Source organism: Onychostruthus taczanowskii, unplaced genomic scaffold (assembly GCF_017590055.1).
Source record: "Onychostruthus taczanowskii isolate IOZ18803 unplaced genomic scaffold, ASM1759005v1 scaffold105, whole genome shotgun sequence".
Lineage (NCBI taxonomy): Eukaryota > Metazoa > Chordata > Aves > Passeriformes > Passeridae > Onychostruthus > Onychostruthus taczanowskii.
In genome coordinates this window covers 1,005,576-1,026,128 of record NW_024497078.1, presented here as the reverse complement: position 1 = coordinate 1,026,128, position 20,553 = coordinate 1,005,576, and the positions used below count along the sequence as shown (strand labels likewise).

The 20,553-nt window shown below is 37.9% G+C and overlaps 1 protein-coding gene across 1 annotated transcript in view; it reads left to right on the top strand.

Annotated features, from left to right (window-relative positions):
- Positions 1 to 20,553, top strand: part of DDX10 (DEAD-box helicase 10) — a 155,369-nt gene that overhangs the window by 112,886 nt on the left and 21,930 nt on the right. The window contains exon 16 of the mRNA XM_041414685.1: positions 2,006 to 2,062. Coding sequence (XP_041270619.1) covers positions 2,006 to 2,062 — 57 coding nt within the window. The remainder of the gene's footprint in view (positions 1 to 2,005; positions 2,063 to 20,553) is intronic.

Below are 20,553 nucleotides of genomic sequence, written 5' to 3'. Positions count from 1 at the left end.
ATGCTGACATTTCATACACCATTTTTCTATCAGAATTTTTCTGTCCAAAATTTTCCAGCCTGTCCAAGTCAAAAGCTGCTTTGTAACATATGGTGTATTACTTTCTACCTGTGTTCTCTCTGTTTTTTAGGGGTAAAGTTTGAATATTACCACAGTTTTAGCAGAAAAATGAGAGAACCCAATGGTTACCTCAGTGAGTGGTGGATGTGCAGCTAAACCACATGGAGTGGAGGAAATGGAAAACTTAAGTAAATAATTAGAAAAGCATAAGTAAAAGTGATCAGAAACTTATATAAATTTGACTTGGGAGGGAAGGAATTGTAACATGGATGATCATGTTATGACCATGATGCATAGGTCTGCTTTGTTGGAGGAACTCCATGTAGACCTGACAGTAAACTTGGTCCTGGTGCCTTTTGTTGTCCCATATGGTGCACTTGTGGCCTTAAATGTATTTTTTTTCTTCTCTTTTTTTTTTTTTTCTTTTCTATACTTTAACATTTCTGAAATAAGACAGCTGTGTTGTATCTGTGGTGTGGTTTTGGGTGTTTTTTCTTTTTTTTTTTCTTTTGTCTTTGTTTCACAGCATGCATTAAATGCCCTGAATGTATTGAGTTGTTTGAGTCAGACAGCTTTGCACAAAGCATTGGGGAATTGTTTCATTTTGATTTGGAGAGAAGAGGCTGACTTACTCAGAAAGGGATTTTGAAAATAAGCTAACACTTCCATAGTTTGGGCAGTTGGGAGAAGAGAAAATGGCACATACCTGGCAAATGTCTCAAAAGGCCCTGAATTTAGACACCAACTTTGAAAATCTTGGTGGCTGTGTTTTCCTTTTCCCATGTCTGCAGTCAAACACTGCTTTTCTGAAAACTTTGTGTAATATCTACCAGTATGTTTTGGCAGCATCATTGTGGTGAAATGGCACCAGGACTGCTGAAGCTGTAGCTTTCTCATTACTCCCATGAGTGAGCTGATAGGTAACTGCAGTTCAGACTTCTCTGTGTTGAGGTGCTGATCCTGGACTGATGTTAATGACTCCTTTTATGTGGACTTGAGTCTAAATGTGCTGATGCCAGGGTGGCCTGTATTGCTCAGAGAAACTGAATTGTATTTCAGAAATATTTTTGTGCTAGCATAAAAGAGTTTCAATACCAATGTCATCAGGATCACTAAGGTAAGAAGAGGGAGCTATGTGCTTTTCTAGAGGATGTGCTCTCACTTGAATTTGTCTTTTGCTCATGAAATAAAGAATTAAGGGATGTTAATTACAAGGACCTGACTGTATAAATTAGAGATAATACTTCAGTTGATGTAAGAATTAACCAAACAAGCAGCAATAAATGTCATTTGATTTAAATATCTTGGGCACTTCTGTATGCTGACAGATCTACCAGGCATCTTTGGATGGTTTTATCACTACATTTAGGTCATTTTCCTGTAGCAGAATCTTTTTGGTTAAGAGAACTTTGCTATGGTTTCTGAATCGATGCAATTACTAAGCAAATGCTTTTGTAAAGTGTTTGTTGGTAATGGAATATGAAAGGGAGATGATGTTTTAGCTTTCACTCCCCAGTTACTTTAGCAATTCTGAAGTTAGGAAAATTTTTATTTTAGTTTGTTAAGTGGATTTGATTTCATTTTAAGTCACTGAGAAATATGGAGAATTGGATCTCTTAGTATCATTTTAACTACCTTATTTCAGAGACAAATACTAACTGTTAAATTACTTAGCTGCATTATTCCTTTAAGAGTAACAAGTCTTGATAAAATACGAGCTTCAATCATTCCTGTAGTTTTATGATTTCCTTTAAGAGCAAGAAGAATTAATAGTATTTCATTCAGATTTTTCCTTTATTGTTTTCAATAACATGTAGAATGAATACCACCAGTCTAACATACGTACATTAAAAATACCTAGATGGCTCAACATTAATCTTAAAATATTAAAAAATAAAAACAATAAAGGAGTTTGCTTTAAAACTGTACATCTTGTTTATTTCAGGAGAAGAGGCTAAAAGAAAAAGCAGCAAGGAGAGAAGCCAGGAATAAGAATGCACAGGTAAGGGGTTTTGTTGTTTTGATCAAGCTACTGGTTGAGGTTTGAAACTGTTTTTAAGTTGTTTCATTCTTTCCTTTAATAAACATTGTTGTGGTTAACTGCTTTTTAAAGGCATTTTCTGTTTGCTTGTCTTTTCTTACTCCCTTGCACTGATGTGGCTGTAATAACTTGGTATAGAAGGATTCTGATAAAGCATGAATATATATGTTTTTGTGTGTATAAATACATAAAATGTGTGGAAGCCTTTTGGAATTTCATTCTCTTCATTATGTATATCAGGTGAGTTGCAATTTCAGCTGAAGTACTGATGCTGTTTTTTTCTCTGACTTGGGTCATGTTTATAATTTGTAGGCAGTGAGTTCATTTTTTTTGTGTGCCAAATGTCACACCTACCTTTTTCTGCCGAACTTTTTTTTAAACAGCAAGTGTTTACATTGAAGTTCATTCCTTTCCCTCGCCCCAAACAAAACCTTTGTTATCCTTTTCTTCGTGTGTACATTGCTAATTTCCTAGAGGCTGTTCTAGTTTTTCATGTTGCTTGGTTTTCAATAAACTGAGGTTTCATTCAGCTGCAGTGATTTCTGGAATATGGACATGGTGATGTGTGACACTGCATCTACTTTTGCTACACATGAATAGTTACGGTTTCTTCTTGACAGTCGGCAAATATCTTATTCCCTTGAGAAAATCGATAATGTTCTTTGTCTGATTTTTGCAAGCTGCCTGTGCTCTGGGAGAGGCTTAAGTGTAGGAAGATGCTGCCTTGTGTAACTCTGAAGTGGAAAGTAATTACAGTTTCAGATGAAAAGCCTAGTTATGCTCAGTTTTAAGTATGATTCTGCCTTCAAAGATGGCAAGCTATGAGAGCTGTTGGCATCATGACTCCCCAATCAAGCAATAGAAATTTTCTGCCTGTAATTGAATGTATGAAGATGCATACTTTTTAATACATTTAGCAAGCATTTTAGGAAAATTATGGAATGAATAATTAACAAACATCTTAATAAAGGGAGAAAACATTGATCAAATCAGGCTGTATCACATTCATGAATACTGCTTGTTAATTTTGCCTCTTTTTAGGGAAATAAAATGTTATTCAGCAGCTATGGAAAGAAATCCATTTCTTTCAAAATTATCTGCTTGCTGATGTACACCTCCTATCCTGTTCTTGGCCAAGCAAATGAATGTGTCAATGCTTTTGGAAAGCGAATGAAGTTGATCCCTGTTGAGGAATGATTTTGCGGCGGGGGTTGTGTGTCTGTGGGCATGGTATGGGTTAAATGTGGAGCCTTAGCCCCAAGCCCCCACAGTTTTATACACTCTTGCCTCTCTTCTGTATAGCACTTGCATTTGGAAAGCTGATTTCCTAGTGCTGGTCTGGTGTGAGACTGGCACATGCTCTTCTCGAGGGTACCAGCTGTACAAAGTTGCTATTGCTTTGACTTCATTTTATTCCGGAAGCACTTGTCTCACTCTCTGCAATGAGGTGCAAGCCTCAGGAGCTGACATGTCTCCTTGATGAAAACTTTTGGGCTTTTTCTGTTGTTTAGAGGCTATTCTTGCCAGAACTCTGTGCAGCCAAGTCCTGTCATTTTCAGTGTGGCTCATTTCAGGGAAAATGCTTCCACTGGGAATGGCTGCCAGCTTGGACCAGGACTGTTCACGCCTGGAAGTGGAAGGAAGCAGTAGACAGTAGATAAAGGTGCCAGTTTCTGTCTGCTGGGTGTCTGAGGAATTAATTAAGAACACTGCCTGCTTCTCAGGAACTTAGACATGAGGCCATAGTAGTTAAAGTTCTGCATAGTCTGTGTGGGATATGACTCAAGCAGCTTGTACAAGATACTCAGGGGAGTAAAGAAGGAGAAAACGGTAAAACACAGAAACTATTGGAACATAAACCAGTTTAGAAAGTATATGCTGCCTAAATCAGGAGTTCAGAAAATGTTAACATTTTCACTAGTGCTTGCATAATGTGGCTTGTGACCCACTTACTCTGCTATACACTACTCCTTTGGTAATTAGTAATGTTTTCTTGAAAGGGAAAGCAATAAGGAGAGCTAAAAAAAGTAGAAAAGGTATTTTTAGCCATGTTAATGCAGTTTAGCATCTGGAAAAAAGGACTAGATCAACAATTATGAGTAGCCTGTCACTTCAGAGCAGCTGTGGTCATCATTTGTTTTCCACATCTATCTGCTTTATCCTCTTTTTTGTTTTATTAACCATCTCCCTCAGGTTACAAACTCCTTGGGTTACAAAGTATTATTTTGCTGTCTTTCATTAGTACACAGCCCACCAGTTCTGACATGACCAAACCAGAAATTTATTTTCCGGTTCTTAGTATTAAATAATAATTCTTTGTGAATTTAGGGGAAAAAAAAAGACAAGAAAAATTACAGGAGAGAAGGATGTCCTCTCTTTTCCTCTTGTGCTGCAGGTGCAATTGCAGGGAATATTTTGCTGAGCCTTTGTCATGCTGGGGCAGGCCAGGCTTGCTGCAACTGGAATTGACTAACCAGATTTTGGCACGCTCTGCTGAGTGTGCCTGAGCAGGAGGTTAGATGAGTAGGTAGCTGCAGTGTTATTGACTCCACCTTGGATAAATCTCCATGCAATAAATAAACTAAGTAAGAAACAAAGACTCGTAAAGGATGCTTTGGAGAAAGTATTTCTAGGTATTTATGACCATTAATTAATTTCTCATGCAAAAGGCTGTGAAAACAGATAAAAGAAGTCTTCTCTTATATTCTTATTGAAGAGAAACTGGAAATTTAGTGTTTCAGAGTTTTTTTAAATCTTAAGATGTTTAATTATCTCCCATTTAATGAGAATTTGATATGATATGTACAAATGAAGTGTTGTAAGATGAAAAGAAGCACATGCTTTGTCCTCACTCAGTACTGATTAAATTATAGTCCTCAAACCCTCCAACAAATTTCAATACTGTTTACTTAAAGAGAGTCTGGAGAAAATTAGGCAAGAAGTAGTCTTTTGAGCAAGAAGTAAAGCTCTGAGCAGCAGCAGGAAGCAACAGCTGCCCTAGGACAGGAGCTGGGTGTTACTTGGTGAAGCCAGCCCCTGGCCCCAAGCAGGACATCCCTGTGCTCATGGCTTTTCACTTTTTCTTCTAGAATCTACACATACTGATTTCTTAATCTGTTTAAAGTACTTTCAGGTTTCAACCACTATTTAAAGGTCCTTGCCCTGCTAGCAACTGTTGGCTGCAATGAAGCTTAACAGGACTGTATTTCTCCTTTAGTGTTTTTAGTCTTTTGCTACCCTGATGCCTTAGAGCACTACTGATGTGTTGAGAATTATGAAGTGAGGAAGATTTTAATTTCTTTTAAAAAAAATTGTTTTCATGAGAAAGGAATTTTCTGGGAGCATCTAAACAGTCTGTACTTCAGGGATGGAGAGCAGAGCAGGAGTCAGGAGAAGGTGCTGTTCCCTGCCCAGCACTGATGTGCTAGTTGATCCTCAAATATCAGCTTCCAGCATCGTGCAGGAAGTGATACCTGGTCCCTAAAAGAAGGCATTGATTGTTGTCTGCTAGAAATAATTTGGATGTCATCTGTAAGCAGTGTCAGGAGGTAAAACTTGCTCAGTCATGACAGTTCGGTGCATTGATTCAGGTTTTGGCAGTCCTGTAGCAGTTACACCATGCTGGTGTCCAAAGCAAAACAAAAACCTGAAAAAGCTCTGACTAGCAGAGCAAAAGCTGTTTATCCAAGATCCATAAGAAAAATGTATCCTGCTGAAAACTTAGAGAAATCCAGCTTGAACACATTTTCCTTACTGAGATGTTTTCTCCTATTTTCACTGAACAAAATTGAGGATGGGGATTCTTACCCAGCTGGAAAACTGACTTGTGGAAGAGATCCAAGAGCTCGGTTGTCAGGCGTGCTTTTTCTTGGGAATGAATGCTTGCTGAATAATTATAGAACATTAAAAGATCAACAGCAACAGCAGGATAATAAATATGCTTTAACTTCTCTCCTCCCTTTCTCTCCTGATCTCTCCCTATATTTTGCTGTTCCCACAGGAATTAGTGCTTGCATATGAGATTTTACAAAATATATACTATATATGTAATTTAAGATATTTCAGAGTCACAATCTTTCTGCTGTGAGCATATCTTCAGAATACATGAGAGTGAGCAAGGGGCATATACTCAAAGATGTGGCAGATCCAGGCATTGATTCTTGCCTATATTGCATCACTGCAAGCTATAATGCTCAATATAGCATTCACTTTTCTGTGCCTTGTGCCTCTCTTGAGATTTTAACCAGAAAAATGCTTAAACCCACCATTGTGTTTTAATCTCCAGCACGCCGCCCCCCCCTTCCCGTCCCCCCCCCACCATGAAATTTGAGCTACGCTTGCCAAAGGTAGCTCAAGAAATCTTTGCACCATGTGTGAAAATTTAAACAGGAAGGGGGAAGTCAAATCCCTTGAGTAGGTGTGACTGATAATCCACTCATAGAAATATACACTTCAGAATATTGTGAAAATTCTTCATCCATTTTGGATAATTCCTGTAGTTACTGGCTTTATATCACCTCTGTCTCTGCCTTGAATTTCCCTTTTCTTGAGATCTAGCCCACAGCTTGGGCTAGAGACACTTGTGCTTGGGCTAGAGACACTGGATTCATTGTGAATTTCAGTGTGCAAAAGAGGTTTACAGGAGTGAAGGAAGAATTTGGTCTGTGTCTCCTGTGAATCCAGGGTCCCAAATCCCTATGATCACTGGGGTCACTGGGTTTTCTTGTGAAAGTCTCATGGAATAACTGGTAGTTAATGGTGAAGATGCATTGTTCTGGTCACTTTTCATGACTCTCTCGTGGATGATGTTGAGGAGGTGTTGCTTTAGCTCCCTGTGATTTCTGGAGCTGGAGCAGAGTTTCAGGGCCAGATCATTCTGATGGTCTGGAGGATGTTGAGATTGTGGAATTTGTGGTTCTTAAGGAGGAGAGAGTGTTGTTGTGCTGGTGCAGTCTCAGGACAGGCTATGTCTTGTCACTGCTGTTTGACAGTCACTACAAAGGACTTAACTTTATTTTTCATCAGTAATTCTTTTTGATTCTGAAAACCAGAAAGAGCAGCAGAAAATGAAGTCATGTTCATTTACAAAAACTTGCAGTATGTTTAATGTGAGGAGCTTACAACTGAAATTACCATGTCAATTTGATCCCTTTTAATAAGTCAAACTTCTTTCTTCAAACAATCTCGTTAACCTTAGTTTAGAAGTAATTCTGGTCTGTTAACTCTTGCCTTCTGTATGCACATCCAAAAGCTGTATTATTTATTCAATACAAGGTGTGAGTGTTTTGAATTTCCTTGAGAAGATCTCTGAATAAACAGAGTAATTTGGGATATCAACATCTTAACATACTAATTTAGGAATTTCATTTCAAAGTCAAGTCATGAAATGGAAAATGAATTCCTGATTATGAACTACTTGTATGCTGAAACATTTTTTAAAATCAAGGTATTCTACAATATTTAAAGTTAATATTTGAAAATGGGAATTATGTGCCTGTACGGAAATGTTACCTGTATTTTGCTTTTTGAAAATAACATTGATTCCAGTTAATATAACAATTGAATTGGTTTAAGTAAAGCTATAATAAGTCCTGTCTTTTCTGCAATTAAGAATTTATATGATTAAACCAATATTTCTGTGTTGTGACCCTGAACAAGTTACAAGTAAGGATTCTGATGGACTGATTTGCCAATTACCCATGCTGCTGTAAACCTTTTCATTGCATCCAACAGCACAGTGAAGATTTCAAACATATTTATCAGATTGACCATTTAAACTGATTGACCATGGCTATAGCAATTGAATTTTGTGAGCATAATGTTCACAACTGTTATTTTTAATCATATGTGGTATGTGATGAGAGTTTGCTGCTCTACATGCCAGAAGCTGATGTTTTACCAGTCACTGAGGTGATTTTTTCATAGATCGGGCACAGAAGCGTAGTAGTGGGACTGTGGACCTTGCAAATACTCTCTTATTCCCTGAATGTCTGCTGGGATGAGGTTGATGCGCAGTGGATCAACACAAGTGCATCTTCATTACCGTGTCTGATATATCTATACCTTATTTCTTGTTGTGTTCACTTGCACTTTTATGGTGAGGAGAGGAAGCTTCTTTTTTCTTCAAACTTCTGGTTTGTTTTGTTTTTTTTTCTAATATTGGTGGCTTACAGTTCTAGGGGAGCTTTTGATGAAATATGTAATATGGATTTTTAAGAGCAGAGTAACAGAATTTCTGGCATGTTAGGGAGGACAAAGGTTATTGTCTTACTTGATTGTAAATGATTGTTTAAAATTTCTGGGGCAATACTGATGAAATTTCTCCAGTAGACTCCAGGAATGTTACACTGCTTAATTTGTTGTTCTTTGGGAAAATCTTTTGTTTTCAGAATGTCTGTGTAAGTTTGATTGGAACAAAGGTTTTGGAGACAACTGCTGAGCTTCAGACCTTTCAGCGTGTTAAAGACTACACAAGTTTATTTATTTCACAAGCAATAATAAATTGGCATTTTTAGGGGGAAAATAAACACTTATGTTTTCTTATTAAAAGTTTAGGCTATAAAAATTGCAAACTGAGTAAGTGTGCATTTCACTCTTCCTCATGACTTACGTGGGTTTCTAATCATTTATTTGTATCATATAGTTACAAATAACTCTTAGTAGTTGTAGAATTGAGGAATGCTTTGGCACCATTCCACCAAAGCTCTTGGATGGGGCTCAGCAAAGAAATGAATCTTTACTTGAGTTGCTGCTTCAGATCCATCCCTCTTGAGAGCAAAGGAGGTATACATTACTCTGCTTCATTTTTACTTTGTCTGCCTCTGTGGATATTAGGAGCAGGATTCCACCATCAGGTTTCTGCCTGCATGTGGCAGTGTGGTGGAGCACAGGGAAAGCAAGTCAAGAGCTCTGCTAGCCTTGCACAGTGGCATAATTTCTTCCTGGCTTCCAAAATTTCTTGTTGAGTTTCTTCACTGATTTAAAACCCTCATCAATAGTCTCTGTCTGAGCAGCACATGGAAAAGTGTTTTGACCCTCCCTGACTCTTGCCATGGAATAAGAGGCAATAGACAGTGCTGGAGCAACAGACCCACCAGTATGAAAAAAAAAAACCACAAAAAACCAAAAAACAAAACAAAACCAAAAAAACAACAACAACAAAAAAAAAAACAAAAAAAACCCACCCCAAAACAAAAAACAAACAAACAAACAAAAAAAACCAAAAAACAACAAAAAAAACCTGTTCTAAAATGTTATAAACCATTCTTTGAGCATTTTCTTCTTAGTAAATAGACCACTATATGAAATTAATTGTAATGATACTTAATTTATCTGCTCTGTGTTACTCCTTAATAGTGTTTAGTGACCAGTATTTGAAATTTCTCTCCCTCTAAAGCACAAAATTTAAAGCTGTTACTCCCAGCTCATTTGCTGGGTTCCATACATGAGTGAAGCAGCAAATTGTTGTATATTAGTGGGGAGTTCTTCTTGCCTTTCCCTCACCACAGTCCTTTGATGCCATAATCAGCACAGTACAGAAGAATTGCCGCAACTGAACTTCTGGAGATCTTCATGCTCTTTTCCACCTCTGCTCATAATCCTAAAGAAGTGGGAAACTCCAGCCAAAGCAGACATAATGACCGTAGGCTTACAGCAGCCTTCACACAAAGCTTTTATTTGGGAAGTGGGTGTTTTCTCTGGATTGAGAGGTGTTTTCCATTGTCAAAAGCCAGGTGTATTCACATTCCTCAGTTCTATCTGTATAAGTGCTGTGCAAGTGATTTAATTTCACAAGTAAGCTCTATCAGTTAGTTCAAACTTGTTTATTTTTCACCTTGGTTTATTCTGGTAGTAGTCTGAGCTGCTCTGCAGCTTTTCTTATGTGTTTGAAACTTTCTTAGATTATAGACTTCAGATGCAGGAGTTCTACTTTGCTCCGTGTCTCAGATGTGAGCGTCAGAATGAGTTAATTGGCTGATGAGCAGGGGTAATCTTTCAAATATGTTTTGATGACATCTCCATACACGCAGTGGTATTTAGTTTTAAATTAGCAGTTCTGCTTTCTCAGCATCCCCCCCTTATATTCTTGGAATGTGTTACTTGCAGTATTGTACATAGTCTGCTATAGCAGTTGTAATTGCTACTAGTGATGAAAATTGATTTGGGCAATCAGAAAACCATTATCTGCATTCTGACTGATAATGCTGCAGTTACCAACATCTTAAAATTCTTCTGATGGTTGTTTTTTCAGGATGCTCTGGGGTCATGCAGTCACAGGATTCCAGTTGCTTTATGCTGAATCTTAAGTGAGCATTAAAAGAGAGAAAAAGTTTCTGGTTGTTCTCTCAAATATATTTTTTTCTGAAGTTTTTAAAGATTTAGTGTTTAGTCAGTTCCTCCGTGCCAAATATAATATATATTTGGAGTTTATAATACATATTTTGTCAGTTCTCCCGTGCCGAATATAATATAAGATCAGGAGTAGTGCACTATCTCTTGTTTTACCACAGTGTGCAGGGATTTTAATAAGTTTTCTATTCTTTCACACTATCAGCTGCATTGGTAAACCAAGCAGTTTGTTAATAAGAAATGCCAAGCTAGTAACTAACAGGTGGTTATTTAATACCTCATGGGAAATCTGGTAAGCCCATACTTCCCCAAATGGAGCTCATCTTGTATATGGAGTCCATTAGGACTTGGATTTTCTGTATTGGTTCCCTCAGTGTTCCTTTTCTTTAAGGCCTAATGTTTCCTTGCACTCTTTTTTGTATTGTTTTGTTTATTCCTCTGGTCTTTCATTAATTTTTTTGTGGACTTACAGGTTTCTTATCTGTTGCTGTTCCCTTATCCTGTTTTCTGTTTCTTTTGAAGGAGCTAACTTCAAGCTGCTATTGCTTCTATTTGGTTACTTTCTGCTGTGGGGAAACCAAGAGCAGAAGCAAAGGGGAATAACAGGAAGAAAGATAATAGCATCATCTAGTAGCAAAGCCTTAGGAAATGAGCTCAATATTTTTAGAGAAAAGTTTGAGGGGCTTTTTTGTTAGCTTTGTTTTCTTCATACTGTAAGGTTTGATATTTTTCTGATGTTCCTTCAAATGAATATTTAGTAATATTTTGCTGGGCTGTTGCTAGGAGTCAAGTTTTAAAAGATGCCTTGTCCAAATGATAGGTGCAAATGAGACCATATGCCAAAGTCAAGAGTACAGATTTTATTTAACAGTAAGTGTGAGGTACAGTGAAGAGAGAGATAAGTAGAAATAAAACCACCACCATATGGGTCCTGCAGCATCCTGCTGGCCCTTTTTCTTCTGGTCTTCTCCGTGGTGGGGGTCCTGGAGTGTTCTTATGGAGGCACCACTTTTACAGTGTCCAGGTCCCAGGTTTGCACAGAGTGTAGATGTGTTCTAGAGCTGGAACTGCATGTGTATAAGGATTGCTTCCCTTCTCACAGTTTGCCATGGTGGGAATTTTGGTAGATTGACAACTGATCCTTCCTCATACTTTAAGGAAAATAGTTACAAATAAGTAGAATTTTCGTATAAGAAGCTTGGCAAAGCAAACTGTTACAACTGATAATAAGGTAAGTTGAGCATATGTCAGTAAGGCAGTCAGCAGCATGTAATAGGATTAGACCTGGTTTATACAAGTGTATTACTCTCCTTTTTTCATTCTTTTTGGACAATCTGCCAAGGCTTTGAAATTTTTAGCAAGAAAAATTCTGGGTAGACAAGGGAAGGTGATTGATTAATTACAGTCACAGGAAGTGTACATTTACATGATGTACGTGAGTGGCTATTTAAGGTGAAAGCTCATAAAGATCATTAAGTTTCATAATAAATGGCAATCTCAGTCCATTTTCTTTGCTAATTTATATGCTGTTAAAAATGCCAAAAGTTATTAGCATTTTTAATTTCCCATCACCTAATATTCTAGCAGACTACGTATCTACAAAAGTAGTCATTAGCTAAGGATCACTATAACTATTCAAGGTATTTACTAACTTAAGAAATGCATAGAATTTATGAAATTCATCCTTCCTAGTACCTGTACAGCATAACTCTTATGAATAAAACCAAAGCTTTATGAATTAAAGTCATAGCCAACCAAATCAGAGTAGGATAATGAGAAAATTAAAACATCTTTAGACACCTTCTTCCCACCCCTCCCGGCTTCCTGGGCTTAACTTCAATCCTGAGTTCTCTACCCCAGGCAGGATGAGTGGGCTGTTAATGTGACTGTTGTCAGTTCATCACACATTGACTGTGCTGCTCCTTCCTCCTTAGCTGAATGACTCCTCACCCTCTTCTCCTGCTCCAGCATGGGTTTCCTCCCAGGGGAGACCATCCTCCATGGACTTCTCCAGCATGAGTCTTTCCCCAGGCTGCAGTTTGTCAAAAAGTGCTCCAGTGTGGGTCCCTTCCACAGGGTGTAGTCCTTCAGGAGCAGGATGCTGCAGTGTGGATCCCCCATGGAGCCACAAGTCCTGCCAGCAAGCCTGCTCCAGTGTGGGCTCCTCTCTCCATGGGGCCTCAGGTCCTGTTGTTGTGGATGAGAGGGGGACCTTCAGACAAAGTTTATTAGAGTCACCAGTTGCAGAGAGGACCTCCTTCCTTTCTGAACTCCTTTGCAGAGAGAAGCCTCAGTGAGGCTGGATCTGATCTTAGCCCCAGATTGTCAGTGCTTTAAGTTACTCTGTCCTGCAGGATTAAAGGTGGCAAATCAGATACATTTATGTCAAATGAATTATTTATTATGACAAATGATTAGATAAAATATTTTAATCAGATTTATTTACTACACAGTTTAAAAGCTAAAAATACTAGTACCATTTAGTACAGTACAGTGCTCTATGTCAAAGCAATTATATTAAAGCTAGCAAAAGAAACAGTCATTAAATAGAGATTGATGTAACTTGCCATACCAACAGTTGTGGGCAGATCTCTTTCACTCAGCCATAAGGAGTATCTGTGAAGGGACATTCCCACTTCAAAGGGAGCTTCATACACATTCCAAGAAGGAATGTGTTAAAAGAACCCAACTTAGGGAAGTGGACTGGACTGGTACAGTGTAAAGTGATTGAGTGCCAGTCATGTCTTCAGGTCATCTTAGGGACTTACCTGCCAAGTCTTTGGCTTGCTGTCAGGGTTTGAGTTTGGGATTGGTGAGACAGACTGGTTTTAGCATAATTCAATACCAAACCCAGAACATGATGCCTCCTCTCAGCCCACCACTGATAGATTGCAAGACAGGGCATTGTTTGAGTTCTTTGATCACATTCCAAGAGCCCTGCTACATCTGCCAGGAGCCTCCTGGAGTGTGGGCTTCCCACAGGGTTTACAGCCTCCTTCAGGCATCCATCTGCAGTGACCTGGTGTTCTTCACAGGCTACAGGTGGGTCTCTGTTCCCCCATGGAGCTCCATGGGCTGCAGGTGGACTCACCATGGTTGGCACCATGGAATGGAGGAACATCTCTGCTCTGGTGTCAGGGCACTTCCTCCCCATCCTTCTGTGCTCAATGTCTGAAGGGCTGTTTTTCTCACATTTTCTCACTCTTCAGATGCAGCTGTGCAGTTTTTCTTCCTTTAACTCTGTTATCCCAGAGGCACTGCTACCATTGCTGATGGGCTTGATTTTGTCCAGTGGTGGATCTTTCTTGGAGCTCGCTTGCATTGTCTCTGTCAAACGGGGAGGGGAACTTCTGCTGGCTTCTCTCAGAAGCCACCACTGTAGTTCCCCCCTGCTACCAAAACCTTGTTATGCAAACCCAAGACAGGGACCCAGCTGACAAATGTAAAACAAAGAGCTAAAATTAGAAGAGGTAAAAATAGAGGATGGGAAGCTGTGTGATTGATCTCACAAGCAACACATTTATGCTTAATTCTGTCAGGTTTGCTGTATTTGTTAGGTCAGACTGTGGCTCAACAAAGTTCACAGAAAAGTAAAAGGTTTCCTGCTGAAAAACATTAATTTAAAATTTCTTTTGAAGGCTGTAAAAAATTGACATGTCTTTTAAAATTGGTTGATATGGCAGACTGTTCAGATTTGTCCCATGACAGAAGGACCAGATCACTGTTTCAGCTTCAAGACAAGAAGACAAATTATTTATTTACTTTGAAGGTAGTTTTCTTAGAAGTCTATCAGAAGTATTCAACTGTATAATACAGTTGGTGAAAGGATTTTTGATGTCCTAGTATTGCATCACAAAAAGGAATTTTCTTATGACCGTATTTGTGAGGGAATTCCATCCAGTTCCCTCTGTTGTCAGTGAATGCAGAGTTTGTCTGTACCATGGCAGAAAGACAGGTCATGTATTTGTTCTCCCTTTTTCAGAATTGCCATGTGGACACAGGTGAGGAGTAAGCTTGGGGCCGTACTTCGCAAGATGCTGGCTTCACTGTATGCGTGTTTATTAGACAGTCATTGCTCTTCTGAGACTGGGCTGCTCTGACTGCCAGAGGTTGAAAGCACTTTTTGGGTAATCAGTGAGGGATTGTTGTGAGTTCCTGCTGTAGTTCATCTTGAACTATTTTTTAATGTCTCTGTTCTCATAATAATGCCAATGATACTGAAAACATTTAGAAAACACTTAAATGTAGACAGAGAGCAAGAGATTAGATATCTGATTCACCGACTGAAATATGAATTCTGTTAATTTGCTCTGCTTAAAATGAGTTGACATACTTAATTCATTACTACAAATCAATGAGATTAGTTTTTCAGGTGCTAAAGAAAATATCCTGTATTGTTTGTTCTGAAAGGCATTTGGAAGACAATTCCCTGTGTAATTCATTAGGCATTGCATTTCAAACCCAGTCTTCAGTTGAAATTGCTTTCAGATTTTTACAGATTCTGTAGTTTTACAAATTGCTAACTGCATTTGATTGTCAGAGACTGAGTGAATTAAACTCCTAGAAGGCTTCTTGGTAGGAACATAAAGAGCATTAAAAAGAATAATGCAGCTTGCATATATGGAAGTGCTTGGGGATTTTTTCTGTCACCAAAAGCATTCACAGTAGCATCAAAATATTCTAAACTTCTGGAAAGATATCCCTTTGTAAAACTGCCTAAAAGATGGTTAAAAGAATATTAGATAGATAAATTACTGTATAATCCAAGGCTCTGATCTGTCTCAATAAGCAGGTATTGACTTAATGTAAGGATCATTTTGTGGCCATCTGAGGCCTATATTATTCTAGAGGCTTTCCATCTTAAAATCTGTGAATATAAGGATGGATTTCTGTGTTAAAGGATTCTCTTTCTGCTTCTGATTTTTAGCTTTATATGTTAGCAAGAGGAATCAGAAAAATCTTGTTCAGTTCTGGTTCTTGATAGCCAGAACAAAGACAATGGCTGATTCAGTTACTTGTTGCTCACTTAAGGATAATATCGAGTGATGCCTTTTCCAGACTGTGAATGCTATGCCAGTTTTGGAGCAGGTCTGTGAGTCCCTCTGGAGAAATGAGGTAGATCAAAGTGACTTTACAGGTGCACAGGGAGTGCCCCTGGCTGGGGTAGAAGATAAGCAGCTTTGGATCTGCTGAAGCATTTCTAATTGACAAGTAGGAACTAGGAGAGTGATTCACTTAATCCTTGTTGATGTTCTCTTTTAGTAACTTCCAGAGAAAGGCAAAGGACAGAGTAAGCTTTCTAGCCAGCGTGAGTTGTTGTATAGTGAGTTTTAGTTCCTTCTCTAATCTGGTACAGTGACTTCTACTGATCAATCTGTTGTTTCCTGACTCATTTTAAGCGTGAATTTAAAATATTAATGATAGTACTGATAAAATACCAATTCTCGTAAACATTGTACTTTTGCTGTGTGTGAGAAATGCTGCCATAGTCTTCTAGTTTCATGCATTCTGGGTGTCTTCTGGCTACAGCCTGAGCAGCAGGGTCCCAGGAGGAAGAGCAAGCTATTTCTTCAGAAGGTAGTGGCAGTTAGGCTTTCCCTGGTTGCTGAAGTAATGGAATGAAAGAATGGTTTGTGTTGGAAGGGACTTCAAAGATCATCTGGTTCTAATTCTACTGCCATGGGCAGAGGCACCTTCCACTAGACCAGGTTGTCAGAGCCCCATCCACCCTTGCCTTGAACACTTCCAGCCATGGGGAATCCACAACTTCTCTAGAAACATCTTCTAGTAAGTCTGGAAGTATTCCGAAAAGAAGAGTATTTTTTAATGATGTGTGCTATTGGACAAAGATGATTTGGCCATAATGACAAATCTATGTTGTACATAAATTGTTCAGCAGTTCTGTAATTTTTCTTAGTGTATATCATGTAGACCTCAAAGCAAACTGCAACTGTTTTCAATAGTATCTACAGAATATGCACAAGAGAATAGTTTCAAACACACAACAAGAAATTGCAATTTTCAAGTTTGGCTTTTTTATTTGCTCGTTTATTCTGCTTTGTGGTGATGTTGAGTAGGACTTTTGTTTTGTCCCTCTGCATACTGATATCTGAAATTACCTTTGACAGTATGATGCTTAGCCTGTTTGAAGTTGTCTTAATATAGTACTGTCCTCAGAAAGACACTTCTAGCTCAAGCATTTTTCAGATATTTGAGTCACAAGCTCAATGCGAGAATGAAATAGTGTCATAAACAGTATTAAAAAGAATTATCTACTTGCCCTGATATTTTTGCCCTGATGTGTTTTACTATAAAAGAAAGCGACAGCATCTCTCCAGAACCTTTTGCTCTCTTCCCAGCTCTTAATTGGTAGCTTGAAACATCAGGTAGATATATAGCTGCTAGAGCTATTCATCTGTTACCCTCTCCATTCAATAGAAATATTTTCAGTCTTTTTGCTTTTAGGCTGCTGTAAAATTCTGCAAATGCCAGCACAGAAGTCTTTGTCCATCAACCACAACAGATGTGACTTTACTGTAATTAAAATACATGTACTTTAAGTGTGGTATTTGTAAGCAAAGATAAAAAGTTGCCTATTGGAAAATTGTGTCAAAGGCTGGTGATAAACTACTTCTACATCTAACTTAGTAAGGGAGTAGGAAATATTCTCTGTAATTCTAGTAATATTTTCCAGGCTGCCCTTAGAAAAGCTTTCTTACTGTAAAGAGCCTCTAAACTGAATGAGTCTTCCATAAGTCTTAACTGAAGGTATTTCTAGAACACTCCTTGCTGGTGAATGCAAGTGTTATTTAAAATAGTGTTATGTAAGTCTTTGTGGACTGAATTTTTAAATTGCCATTTAGCTTTGAATTCTGAAGAGCTTTTCCTTGCATGCTACCTTGACAAGTTAATAAATTGTTGTCCAGTATGTTAGACTCTTTACATTTTGCTGACCTTGTGACTAGTACTAAGTGCCTCGTGATCTTTCAGCGTGTTTTTCCTCACAGCAGTCTGTAATCAGGATTTATTTCTGTTAGCATGTGCCGGCAAGAGCAGTGGGACATATTGAATCAATTCCGTAGACTTTTTTTTGACTTGGGGCTGGAGCAGAGATTTGAGTACGTTTTCCCACTTTTGTCATGCTAGTTGCTTGCTTGCTTGACGTCCTTCCTCTCTCTTATCTGAAGGGCTTTTAAAAAGAGAAACAATAGAAAGATGGAGTTAAAAAGAAATTGCAATGTATACATGATGTGAAGATGGTACAAGCTTTTCTTCCAGTAACTGTAGGTAAGTCAGGTTTCCACTGCTCTCTGTATCTCTTGCTGGTAACATCACCTTCCTGTTGAGTGGTATTTCCAAAAGTGTTTTCCAGGCCATATTGTTACACTGAGGGCATCAGAATTTTAACAGCTTTGTCACTTATTTGGCAATGAACCATACAAACTGTCAGATGTGTGCAGATTAAAAAGTGTAAGTATGGATTATGGTGGCTTCTTGAAAACAAGAAGGGTTTTTGTAATGTGTTAATCCTTTCCAGTTAGAATACTTTATAGCTGTCTTAGCTTTTCATTAATTGACTGCCAGTGTTTTTATGGCACTATTCCTGAATTATGGCAGTAAGGTTCGTTTATCACAGTCTCAGTCCAGAAAAATAGAAAAAAACATGGTGCTCAAGGTCAGTAATAGATTTTACTTTCATTTGGAGAGTCAAATTGCAAAGATATAGAAAATGGCTGCTGCAATGCTTGAAAAACTCTGAAGGCTCAGGATACAGAGAGGCATCTTCTGTAGTACATATGAAGGAGAGGATAGAGGCTGTAACTTAAATTTTACTGTTTTCTCTGAAATGTTCTGAACTCTTCCTTTGGATGAGGATTCTTTGGAACTCTTCAGGGAAGTCAGACCACTTGAAATTTTGGTGCATTCCTGTTGTTTCTGAAGTATCCTCATGAGTCATCTTTTCTGGGAATGGTTTTTAGAAGGCAGTGGAATAGATTACATAGGAGTATTCTTTATAGTCATCAGGCAGTATCTAGTAGTTTGAGGAACAACTGGATTTTTTAAAAAATTTTTGGCTATTGTGTTTCTATTTTGTAAGTTTATTCATCTGTCCTGTCTTGTCGCTATGAAAGCTATTTAAAATGAAAAATTCTGTCCTAATGCACTATTGGAAGTAAGGCTTTGACTTTATGGAAGCTCTTTTTAAAGAGCTTTTGAAAAGAGAGCCTGAATATAGTTTTACTTTTTTTTAAATATCTGATGATAAACTTTAATTTTTACCAAAAGAAGTAGAAAGTATTAATTTGGACAGCAACAGGCTGGGTTTTTTCCAAATCAAAATCTTCTTGTATTATATGTTTTTGTACAAAAAACATTTTCAAGTAACTTAATAGTAGTAATACAGCTGTCTCTGAACAACAATACTGATTCATTAGCTGAAAATGGTCTTAAAAAGTAATTAAAATGATTCATACTAATGGCATTTATTTCCATGGTTAAAAGGTTAGAGAGGCTATCAAAAACTGTGTTAATAAAGTGCATTTAACAAAATCAGGATGAGATACATTGGTTTGACTTCCAGGATCAGGTCACTAAGTTAGGGCTAAAGTTAAAAGCAAGTTACTTGTTTGTCTTTCACATTAATAGAGTAGTGGTACATTCCAGTGTTAAATTTTGCTTGTGACTTTCTGCTTCCTCTGGAAACTGGAGTATATTGCTGAGAACTTAAAAGTCTTTTGGACATACCTCAGGGGTACATTTTACTTTTGGGTTCAGGATTCAACCTGTCACCAGGTATTTTATATATCTGTTTCTTTCTGTCTGAATCATGAGGATTAAGGATTTCTTTTTGTTTTGCTCTGTAATTAGAGGAGCAGCACCCTCTGAAAATGTCCCTCTGCAAATTCCTAACTTTCATGAGAGCTAGGAAAAATCTTTCTGAGTTATTTCATAGTTGTATTTTCTGGTACTTGTACAGGATCTGAGGTTTCCCTTGTGAAGTTCTGCTAAGTGTTCTAGCATGTGGCAGCAAGGTTGTTATGGAGTGCCTGTCTGTCCCTTCCATTCCTGCGTCAGTTGAATTTTGATGCTATCTAGATTTTGTTTCAAGCAATTGAGTTGTTTCTATGTATAAAAGATGTTGATGATGCAGCAGCACTTCTGACATGGTGCTGCTTATAGATATTGCTCTGGATGTGATACTCAGTGTTTCAGTGGTATCAGAGTTTAACTAAAAAATACAACCAGTTGCATCATATATTCTGTACTTTAATCTCAATTACCTGAAATCATGATTGGAGTTGGTGTTCTAATTTCTCACTTTTCCTGTTTTTATATATAATCAGACAAGAAAAAACCTGAAATGGTTAATCCTGGTATTGTTTTTGTGTACTGGTAGGTGATTTCTTGTTGTTGTTAAAAGCCCTAGGACTTTGAAATGGTTTATTTCTTCTGTAGTTGTGACCTTGCCTATTTAAATTCTGCTCCAGTTGAAAAGAATGCACAACCATCAGTCTACAGGGTAGCACTTCACAGAAATAAAGAGAAAGCACAGTTGTCAAGCAAGTGGCTTGATGCAGATGCATTAGTTGAAGGTGTTGCTCTGGCCTCCAGTCATCCAAATGTTGTCCTGAATAATTTTTTAACAAATTATACTATTTTTTACATATGCTGTCATGGCAGCTTCATTAATTATAACTGCACTTAAAATAGTTGTATGCTGGTAACAGTTTTAAATTTATTTTACTTATATGAGATGTTAATTAAAAAAAAACCTGCTCTCTAGTATATTTCTTGGAGTGTTGCAACATTATAAATTAAATAATACTTCAGCTGATTCTTATAGCTGCCTCTTCAGTGAGACACAGTGGACTTCCTAGCAGAGAAGCCTTGAACCTGACACCTCTGACTGGGTCACGTGGTGTCTGACTAAGGCTTAAGATTTCTTAAGATGAAGTAAATCCTTGTATTCTAAATTTTTTTTTGAGTCTTAAATCACAGACCATTTAATAGGGGTGATCTGATTTAAATTCTATTTTAATTAGTGTGAAGCTAGAAACATTTAAACAACAAAAGAGCACAGATCTCCTCTGTCCAAGGTGCTT